General features: G+C 41.5%; 1 protein-coding gene across 1 annotated transcript in view; it reads right to left on the bottom strand.

Annotated features, from left to right (window-relative positions):
• Window positions 1-553: 553 nt before the first annotated feature.
• The window catches only part of fshr (follicle stimulating hormone receptor), a 51,486-nt gene continuing 41,082 nt past the window's right edge, over window positions 554-10,957 (bottom strand). The window contains exons 6-10 of the mRNA XM_007904998.2: window positions 8,664-8,741; window positions 8,297-8,365; window positions 8,075-8,149; window positions 4,220-4,405; window positions 554-2,993 (exon numbers count right to left, since the gene is read on the bottom strand). Coding sequence (XP_007903189.1) covers window positions 1,667-2,993; window positions 4,220-4,405; window positions 8,075-8,149; window positions 8,297-8,365; window positions 8,664-8,741 — 1,735 coding nt within the window. The 3' untranslated portion in view covers window positions 554-1,666. The remainder of the gene's footprint in view (window positions 2,994-4,219; window positions 4,406-8,074; window positions 8,150-8,296; window positions 8,366-8,663; window positions 8,742-10,957) is intronic.

Below are 10,957 nucleotides of genomic sequence, written 5' to 3'. Positions count from 1 at the left end.
TATAAAGCCACAACGAGCACCACACACTCTTCCCAATTAAATGATGGACCTCTGACAAACCCAAAGCATCACCTTAAAATGACACGGATGGTGTCAATCAGGATCCTATTGACTAGCTTTAAGAAGGCAGCTCCAAGACCAGTTGATGGTTCCCAACAGTACTGATTTGCAAAAACCCTCACCTACCTCTTCCTCCTCCCTTAAAGAAGGTTTCAGTAAATTAACATGAATGCTGTCCACACCTGTTGCTTTAAGATTTAGCAAGGTGCCATAGGGCAAAACCCATTTCCTCTCATTACGGGTTTCAACCTGCTGAAGCCTGCCACCAGTATTTTTTCCCCCAACCGTAATGAGGATAAATCTCTCCTGAGTCCATTGGGTCAAACTGCAGAATGCTTTTTCTAGACCTCAAGAATCTGTCGTAGAGCACACGACTTGTCCAGACTGGGCAGGTGGTTATTTCTGTGTCTGTAACATGTTACTGCGACTAAAAGAAATTTCTGCATCCATTGCACAGACACGAGCAGCCAATACCAAACTAAAAATCCACTGAGAAGCTACAATTATTTTTTTGTGTGACATTGCTGTATGGATTCATCTCAAAGTCAGTAAAATTCTTTATTTTGACCACTATATCCATTGCCCCAGTCAAAGTCAACCAGTCAACAGATACAAACAAGCTTAACATCGTAATGCAAGCAAATTCCATTCATGGATTATTACAAAAAAGAACCCTTGTCCTTTCAGTAGAGGAAAGAGTACAGTATTTGGGTAATGTTTCTGAACCATATTCTGTATAGATTTAAAAAAAAATTTTTTTACATCATATAAAATTTGACACCAAATCAACTTACAATATTACCTGTCTCTGAGACATATACATCGCACTGTGAAACACTTTGAGACATTCTCCCAACGTGAAATGTAAATTGCATTGTATCATACCAAGATGGGAAATCCCTTTGGAACGAAACAAATGATAATCTAATACAGACTAAGGATACAAATCATTAGCAGTTTCGTCACAAATCACAAAGCGATCCAAAGCCGTGACATCCTGTGAGCACTATATAAATGCAAGTTATTGTTTTGGAAGGTTCGACATTAAGAAATCACTATCGAGGGAAGTGGGTGACCGTTTCAATATAGGGTCCTTGGCACAGACTATGTTTTACACAATCACGTTCCAATAAAATGTAAGGTGCAGTTTATACTCAGGCGTAAAATCTCTCCATCAAATACGAGATGCCCACAGTACAACAGTGATACTATTTTTTCATATATACATTAAAATAAGACTGGGAAACTCTGAAGAAAGGTTCGAAAAGTGAGAAACAAACTTCAATGTAGAAATTGTAGAGCACATAAAGCATTTGCTGCACAAACTGGGTCCTTCAGAATCACAAGATTTTTGGGGCCCTTTAAGTCAGGAGCGTGTTACAGTACCAGGTTTAACTGTGTAGTCACTGATTCATTTCCAGTGTGTGGAGCCACAGGTTAGCGGGGACTGAATGAGCACTTGGTCCTTGCTAGCTTGGGAGCTCGGAGCCCTGGCCTTCTCGAACAGTCGACTCAGAAACTCTCGGCATTTGAACAAAACGGAACAAGAGTCCCTCCGCAAATGATTCGTTTGGCGCTGAAAATCTTCATGCTACGTTAATTCGTGCTACGGATTACCCGCGCGGACGTCGGAAAATGTTTGGTGGGGCTTCTGAGAACAGGAGTTGCAGACCGCAGGCTGTTTTGCGGTGTTAGCTACAAGGAGCTCTGTGCAGACTGAGCCTTGATTAGACTTTGGAGCCTGCCCGCCGTTTCTCATGTGCGAGTTGTGAATTGAAGACGTGGTTTCAGTTCTGTAAAGCTGCGCCTTCATTTCGCAGTAGCCAAACCTGCTCAAAAGGATGAAGAAATCCCGTCGAAAAGGCTTTGTGAAGAAAGCGTACAGGAAGGGGTTTGCGCAGGAGTTAATGGGGTAGAACAGTACCAGAAGAATCTTCGAGCTGGACACCGTGATGAGGGGGACTTTCATGGCTGCGGAAATGGAGAAGAAAGAGATGGGCGACATGCAGATGAAATCCGTGAAGATTAGCACGGCCATACGCTTGGCAATTTTTGCGTCGCTATTGGTGGAAATAAAGTTGGGGTTTCTGACCGTCAAGTAGATCTTAACGTAGCAGAAACAAATGATCAAAAACGCAATGACGTTCAGCATCAAAATGAAAATAATGTAGGCCTGAGAGACTGGAGACTTTATGTCCATCGGGAGGCAGATGCTGACCTTCTTGTAGTTGCTGATGCCCGCGAGAGGCAACAGCGCGACGACAAAAGAAAACAGCCAGCCCCCGAACATGATCACGGCGGCGTGCCTCAGCTGGAGCTTTCTGTCCAGCTGCATGGCGTACGTGATTGTGTGCCACCTTTCGAGGGTGATCACGGTCAGCGTGTAGACCGAGAGCTCGCTGGCGAAGACGGTAAAGAAGCCAGCCGAGGCACAGCCTGCGCCGGTCTGCCAGTCGATCGCGTAGTTGTAGTACTGGCTTTTGGTGCGGATGTCTACGGAGGCGATAAGCAGCAAATAGAGGCCCATGCAAAAATCGGCAAAGGCAAGATTGCACATGAGGAACCGTGGAACCGTGAGTTTGTATCGACTGGTCAATAAGACAGCCAGGACAACGACATTGCCAATGATAGCAAGGATGTTCATCAACCAGGTTATGATTCTTAGGATGTCTTTTCCCAGGACATCTTCGCATGGATTGAATTCATCTGGGCTTGGACTGCAGATCACTTCTCCTGTCTCCGAGCAGAGGCCGTAGTCAAACACGGGTTCGTCCTTGCTTAATCCAAACCACGCCTCGTTGTAAAGGTACGCGTTTTGCTGCAAAGACCTATTTGAAGGCTGGGAACCGTTCACAGATTCGGTGGAGGAGCTTGCGTCGGTGAAATCATGATCCTTGTTGTAGGGCACGTTACACAGTGGAGATTTTTGCAATCTGCAAGAAAGAAATGGTAAGAGTTTCTTACGACGATGCTGAAATGAGTCAAATCTGCCTGCCGACTTTACTAAACAGTGGTTGCTTGCCAGTCCCACTGTGCGGAATGAAGGAATTTTGTTTTTCCCTCCTTTCATTGGCAAGAACATTGGGTTCTTAGAATCATTACTGAGATAGGTGTTCGATCGTATCAGCCCAACCCAGGTCAGTGTTTATCTCAATTAAGCCGAATACAAAATTCAATAACTCTTGCCAACGTCTCGTCCTGGACTATATCCTTTTATTTGAGACAGTATATACAGTATATATGAAGAGCATACTTCATTTTTTTTTTACCCAATGAAAAGCCTATGGTAGATTTTGGCAGAATAACGTGTCAGTTAACAAAAAGCGGGATTGGGAAAGATGCAGAATCGCTCTGAGCCACCTCTTATTGTAAGCGATCCATATTTAGCTGGTTAAACTTCAGCGGTACCTCAGTTCCACACGCTGAGGTCCCCAAGCCACCTAATACTCTCCAGAATTAGATAAGCAGGGTGCATCCCTCCAGGGAGAGAGAGTACCCATTCCGTTCTAGACACAGGAATATCCATGTGCAGGTGGTTTGCATTGAAATCTCAGGCTGGTCTGGATACTCTTCGGCATGGTGATGGGTTTTCGCACGTGTCAAGACATCTCTGAACAAAAATAATGCCTCCAATGCACCTTCTGGGAGCCAGCTAACAGCAGCATTAACAGAGGACTGAGTCGATCTCTATTCCGTGCTCTTAGCGAAAGAAGATGCCTGGCCTGATTCCAAAAACAAAGGCGACAAAATACAATTCATTTCCTTAAATCTCCCAGAAATATGAGTTGCTATGATTGATTGATCTGATAGCTTCAATATTGTAATTTCATACTGTATTCAAATCATTTTGTTGTTCAATTCCTAAATCACGTGCTATGTTCCTTGTCCGTGTACATTTAAATGAAGGCACGACCATCCAGTATAACTCTCCTATACTGTCTCCACATTATAGACCCGGTGTTTATACTGTAGATGAGACCACCTTCCCATCCTCTCTCCAGTATCTCACCGAAACCTCTCTATTCCCTTCTCCCTCATGGATGGATCAAGTTTTCTTTCAAATACATTGGGGCTTTTTTGCTTCATTCACTTTTGTATTTGCAGCTTCTGTAGATCAAAAACAAGGATCTATTACGACCACAAGACAAACAGTACTCACTCCTGTTTCTTGGCCTTTTCAAAAGCACAGCAGTGGCTGGGATAAGTCATGCTGGCCTCTCTTAGTTCAACAAAGTTCTCTAATGGCGGTAACATTTTCAAATTGTTTGTAGATTGCGCTATGAGCTTCTTAATATACTTCAGGCCATAGCGTGGTAGTGCAGTAACAGCAGTTCTGGAGATATCCCTGAATAAAACAGTAAGAATGTTATTCTCTTCATAGCTTTTGTGATTGTTGCTTCCACTCTCCGTCAAGTATCAAACATTTGTTATTGTACAATTTGAGTAGATTATTTTTATACCGAAGGACATACTGTATTTTTACTTGGGCTTTAACGCTTGAAGCATTTCCACACAAATAATTGAGAAGGCATTAGATTAGATTCAGTGCGTATATGTATATATAATATATTCCTTGGCTGTTCTGAACGTTAAGAATTTACAGTCTGTGAAACAGTGACTTTACTCACCCAACTGCAAAACATTAGCCAAACGCTAACACAATAGAAAACTGAAAAGAGTTGCATTGGGGCATAGGGAGAGATGAGTAACACTTGATCCAACATGATAATATAATAATCCTTGCATTTGCTATCGCGCCTTATCAAGTCTTCGAGACGTCTCAAAGCGCTTCACAGAATTTACTGTAAAGTGAATTGATTGCATATTTGTGGGCGAAACGTGGCAGCCAATTGTGCACGGTCTGGACGTGTATTGAAGTGACCAATTTATTATTATTATTTTTTAAAGGAATTACCCTCTGCATGGTACAAACTATCAGCAGTTTAAGAGAGACAGCTATCAGAGAGGTAAATGTATCATCACTACAATACTTATTAATTATAATAAGAATGCCAGAATTTGGTATTTAACGTTATCAACCCTGACTCGAAGTGATCTCGAGTGAGAGGTCTAAACCAGGCTTGCTGCTCTACACCCCGAGAGTACTAGCTCTGAAATTTGCTTTGAGAGAACTCTTCAATTGCAATATTCTTTTTCTTTTGGTCAGCCAGGTATCTGACACATGCAGGAGCCTAGCACCATGCTTAGGAGTATCCAAACCGGACAAAGTTCCACACATACGTAAGCCTTTCCTGTGTGTGAAGTGGAATGCACCCTGTTTACTTACTATACCATATTTAACATGGACATATCATGTGATATTAGCTCTTGAGAGCAACTGACTTTGCTGTTGAAAGTAGAAATGCAGCTTAACTACGGTTTTTCTACAATTTGAACAAAGGATGTTCTGTCATAACGAAGGGTTTGTAGAATCGCACAGTTTGCATCTCGATGCTTGTTTTTCCTTCGCTTCAAATTTGCAGAGACTGCTGGAAGAGACCCGAACGGGCTGGCTCATATTGCAAGTCTATCGATTAAAACCGTCAGCCTTATTAAATGAGGGCTCAAAATGGAATGTTTTCAAGATAATCATATTGGAAGAATATCGTACAGTATGACCTACACACATTGAATTTGATATAATATCCAGAATTAGGAAACCAGAGGCCATTGCTTAAAGGAAAGAGAGTACATTCCATTCCAGACACAGGCAGTTTCCACGTGTAGATAGGTTACATATGTGGAAATCTCAGTCTGGTTCGGACACGCTTAAGCCTAGTGTTTCTCTTTGACCGAGCCTTCAGCTTCCCCTCTCGACTCTCTACCCCCTCCTCGCTCCCTCACTTCCCTCCCCTCACCCTGACCATTTCCCCCCACTGCTCGGGTCCTGACCCAACTGTACAGCGCCTTGGGACGTCCTCCTGACGTGAAAGGCGCTCTATAAATGGAATCTTATTGTTGTTGTTATTGTTTCCACCCGATTGATAAAAAATAAAGGAATATCCTAATTGAAGAGTTCTCTCATAGCAAATTGAAAGCAAGAGGATTGAAAATAAGTGATGTGTTTACCTGAACGTTTCATATATTATACATTTTAGAGCTAGTAATTCAAGTGCCCTACTAATTTTGTGATCTTGTGGCCTCTACTGATCGGGATATTCTGAAAAATGATTTGGCAAAGGGAAGTAAACCCATTCTCAGCAAGATCACGTGGTGCCACCTTAAATTAACTTGAAAGAGTGTTAGCCGTATCAATCGCACTCACATGGTTTGCTGTAAAAAATGACTCTTCAATTTCTGCAACTCCAGAATCATAGAAATTTACAGCACAGAGAAGGCCATTTTTGGCACATTATTCTCTGGTAGCTCTTTTAAGAGCAATCCTTTCAGTCCCATTTACAGGCCCTTTCCATATTACGCTGATAAATTTCCAGCTTACTTCCTCAATACTAGATCATCTTTCAATTATCTGACTGACTACATGGTACGAGAATGGAGAAACCCATATTTTTCCTGATCAGTGGGAGAGAATTAATAAGCACAGTGCAATAGAAGGCATCTATCTACATGAAAGGATACTTCGATTTGAAGTGTTGTAAATTTGTGGCTGTATAACTTCTGTGCTTTGTCTGTCCTGTTGAGCTTTTGACAGCAAATTGCCAACTATCATATATTATGTGTTTGTGCCTTTGATAAAGTATTTTGTTCGCCCGACTGGGTTGCTGAAAAACATGCTTCTATATAAGTATCAGCAACAAAACATTTATGTCACCGGGGCTGAAGAAATACTCATTGGGAATGGTGTGTTGTGAATGGTTCTCTGGGTCATAAAGGTTGTCGCCTTCAGGAAAGCCAATATACATCACACCAGCTCTTAACAAGAACATAAGATTGGTTTGGTTGAAGAAAGCCCTTGGCTCCATTGACCTCATCGCTCCAGAATACTCACTCTACCCACTCTCATTACAGAATCAAACTGCCTCTTAAGCCTACTAGCCACAACCACCCCTCACGGCAACCCATTCCAGTCATTAATTACCCTCTGGGTAAAGAGAAATGTCCTTGTGTCTATCTGAAAATTGCCCTTTGGAATTTTAAATCCATGTCCTTTCCTTCTGCTGTTTTGACATCGAGGGACACACGTTCCTTACTGGTGTCTTTGATAAAGGAATTTGTTTGCATGACCAGGTGGCCCGAAAGAAATGTTCGTAAATAATTATCAGCAGCGTAGCTGCTTAGAGCAAAACAGTTACGTCGCAGTAGTTGCAAACGTTATCTCCTCTTGTTCTAAAGTATTGTTCTGGGTTTCCTTTTTCAATCCCTTTTAAACGTTTTAAGATACACCTCTGTAAGGTCTCCTCTGACACATCTTTTAATCAGTCTCTGACCTGAGATCACCTCGGAGCTGAGTTTCCAGGGATCAGCGTGACTTACTTACATGGGGTTCACTGCAGGACATGAACTTATTAGTTTAAAAGGTCTTTTGGGGGCAGGGAACCATTTAATCTCCGGTTTTGACCGCCATCACTTTTGAACGCCAACAAATAAGGACAGGCAGGGTTGATAACCTAAATGTTTCAAAGCACATTGCAGCTCAGTGGTGGAATAAATTGGTGCACCAAGGGCAGTGGAGTAGACGTGGATGATGATAATAATAATAATAATAATCCTCGCATTTGATATAGCGCCTTATCACGTCTTCCAGACGTCTCAAAGCGCTTCACAGGAATAGACTGTAAAGTGAATTGACTGTATGTTTTGTGGGCAAGTGTGCAGTTTAGGGGGCTGGGTGGGGGGTTAAAAATGGAAGAGTTTGGCTCGTGGAATAAATAAAATCATATTGTGTTTCAGAAATAATCCATCCAAAAGCCATTCCACGGTTCATTTTCAATCAAAAAATTACTTCTCCTTCCCTTATTGTTTAATAATGCACAAGAGTTCTGTCAGTGTATATATATATATTTACATCACTTCTGCACAGATCGCTGCGTAGGGTATTAACCCTTTCACTTACAGAACAGTTGGTCCCATTGCTCCCATGAAAACATCCTCATGCACTTGTTGGAGATTCTCATTGCCTGTAAGATTGCTGTTGGGGACACAAGAGAATCTTATTAGGATTCTGGACTGTCACAATACCACTCACCGGGGTTTTGAACGTTAACTGCTATCAATGGCTGGCAGCAAGACAACGATAAAAAAAGACTGTTAAGACGGAAATAAACCGACAACTTACAGATAATTTAAATCTGTCCCGTTGAATGCATGACTTCGTACTTCTATAAGTCCATTGTTTATCAGCTTTCTGTGTTTAAAAATAAAGGAAGATTTGTTAGACGCTTGTGTTGCCTGCTGCTATATGCTTTGATATTTATTCCGCACACAGCAACCGAGGCTACAGGTTAAAATTATATACATTGCCATCTGATTTGATATTCAAAATGGTTTATGCAACAAACTATGCATAAAAAAACAGATTTGCTTGTGCTTTTTGCAGTTAATGAGTGTGGCACTCCAATCCATTTTGCTTTAACTTCAGATCTAACGATTCCAATAAGATCGGATGCAGAATTGTCCGACCGAATTAGTAGTTATGTACTTACATATTTAATTTTCCAGTGCTTAATCCTTGGAATGCATAAGAAGGTATGATTTGCATATTTATGTTGTCCTGAAATTCCCTGCAAGAAATGGACTATATTACTGTCTATTTTGCTTAGCGCGCAGTGCGCACACTTTCATTAAAACCAATGCATATTTTATCTTCCATTTCTACCATCAATTTAATAGCCTCAGCAGGAGAAGAAATTATTGATTGGTGAACGCAGATCAAAAGCTTCTGCATTAGCAGTTCGGTCACAGAGTGAGGCCATTGTGTGCCCAATGTTTTACTGCACTTTTTACCGTTTAGACTTATATTTCAATGAGAAACCACTTGTAGTGAAAGTCCAAAGTCCACATTCCTTAACCAAAACATGGGAGCATTACCTGTACACTATTTCTGCCATGATTTCAAACTCAGGACTAACTGGCCTTGACTTAATCTCTCGATGCACAGAGGATGCTCATTACTGCATGTATTAAAGCTCAGCTAAGCTTGCTTTTAAGGAATATTTCAAGACGAAAATATTTATCTTATATTACGATTGTGTTCAAAGAAAAATGCTGATCAGCAGCTTGCAAACAGATAAGGCAGATACAGATACCATTTCCTATTCAGCTGTACCTATTTTGGTGATGTGCACTTGTAATTTCACTGTCATTTCGTTATAAATCCAGACCGTCAAAATCATTACTCCGGTGAGTTCACATTCAAGAGAGTCAGCGTACGTGGGCAAAGGTCTTAGCAGTGACTGTAGTGTGCTGGTACATGGCATGAGCATTGTAAAGCTCCAAGAGGAGGGTGGATTTGCTTATCGCCAAAATAAATGTGGCACTTAAATCTTTCACCCTAAAATCCTTGCATTCAACAGCCACATTCGTAGAGTCCCAGCTTCATGACCTGGACTGGAGAAACTGGAGAAACCTGGAGCTGCTGCTCATATGGCACTTTCATGATAATAATAATAATAATAACAATAATAATTATAATTCTATCTGGTGTAGCGTTCTTGTCACATCGTCGAGATAACACAAAGTGGTTCACGGGAAATGTCGCAAAAATAGCCATAGAGCGAGTGACCAATTTTATTTCGAGGATTGTTGGCCAGGACGCCAGGAGGAACTCCCTTCTCTTTTCAAAGAGTGCCATGGGATCCACATCCACCTGGACCGGCTGATTGGACCCAGCCTCATCTCATCTGAAAGTTTAGAAAGTTAAGCAAGCCAGTTTTCCCTTTAGCCTGTGTCAAGTGTCACTCTGCGTGCTCTATGCCATGGCCTACATATACATAGTCTTCTCCCCCGACTGCCACGCACACTCACAACCAGTATAAAAGAGGGTGCTGAAGATGTAACAGGAACTCTAGCTGTTTCCCGTCCCTGTGCTGCTGGTCTGCAAACTGAAGCTTTATCCACAACACTATCTGGGCTACTAATCCTTATTATCCCTTATTTTCCTTCAATACGACAAGCGAAAGCCATGATTAAACCAACGAAATGCAATAAACCGTCCCCGCTTGCGTGCTGTACCAACATTCGCACAAGAAAATAACTTATTTATACCACGTCAAAGTCAAAGCCCTGGTTCACAAGGAAGTGATCAGTACAGAATAATAATAATAATCCTTGCATTTGATATAGCGCTTTTCACGTCTTCGAGACGTCTCAAAGCGCTTCACAGAATATACTGTAAAGTGAATGTAATATACTGTAAAGAATGCCTTTAGAATCCCAATTAACCTTTATTTTCAGCATTGCTTAACTTGGGGCCTACACTTTAACAAGTACAAGCAGCAATTTAAATAGACTATATGTATGCCAATAAGACTACAATTAAGAGAACTACCACTATATGAAAGTTTCATTGCATTTACAACCACGGATAATTTTCCACGTTATCACTTTGCAACAGTAAACGTGCATGTCCAGCTCCTCTGCAAGGTCTCAATAGATCAAAAAGATTGAGGATGAAGGCTTTTGATGTATCATTCCAAGTTGCACCAGCAGAACAAAAGTATTCTCGATGTTCCTTTACCCTGTATTTTCTGTGAGGTCGATTGTGGTCATTTGAAGCTCTCTTACAAAAGAGCCAAGGAAGGCTTTCTTCTGACAATATAGGTTGCAGTGAAACATAAATTTCAATGATAGATGGAAAATTGAAACCAACTCATTTAATCTGTCTTGAGTGAATGGCTTTCTTGCTCATTCACACTATCCTCAGCACCATGGTCTGTCTGCTGCTCTGAATCACCTTCTGCCACTGTTTTCAATGCAAGGATCATCAACATTTTACTGG

Source organism: Callorhinchus milii, unplaced genomic scaffold (genome assembly GCF_018977255.1).
Source record: "Callorhinchus milii isolate IMCB2004 unplaced genomic scaffold, IMCB_Cmil_1.0 Scaffold3, whole genome shotgun sequence".
Taxonomy (NCBI): Eukaryota; Metazoa; Chordata; class Chondrichthyes; order Chimaeriformes; family Callorhinchidae; genus Callorhinchus; species Callorhinchus milii.
The sequence above is the reverse complement of the archived record's forward strand: the minus strand, read 5'-3'. Positions and strand labels throughout refer to the sequence as shown.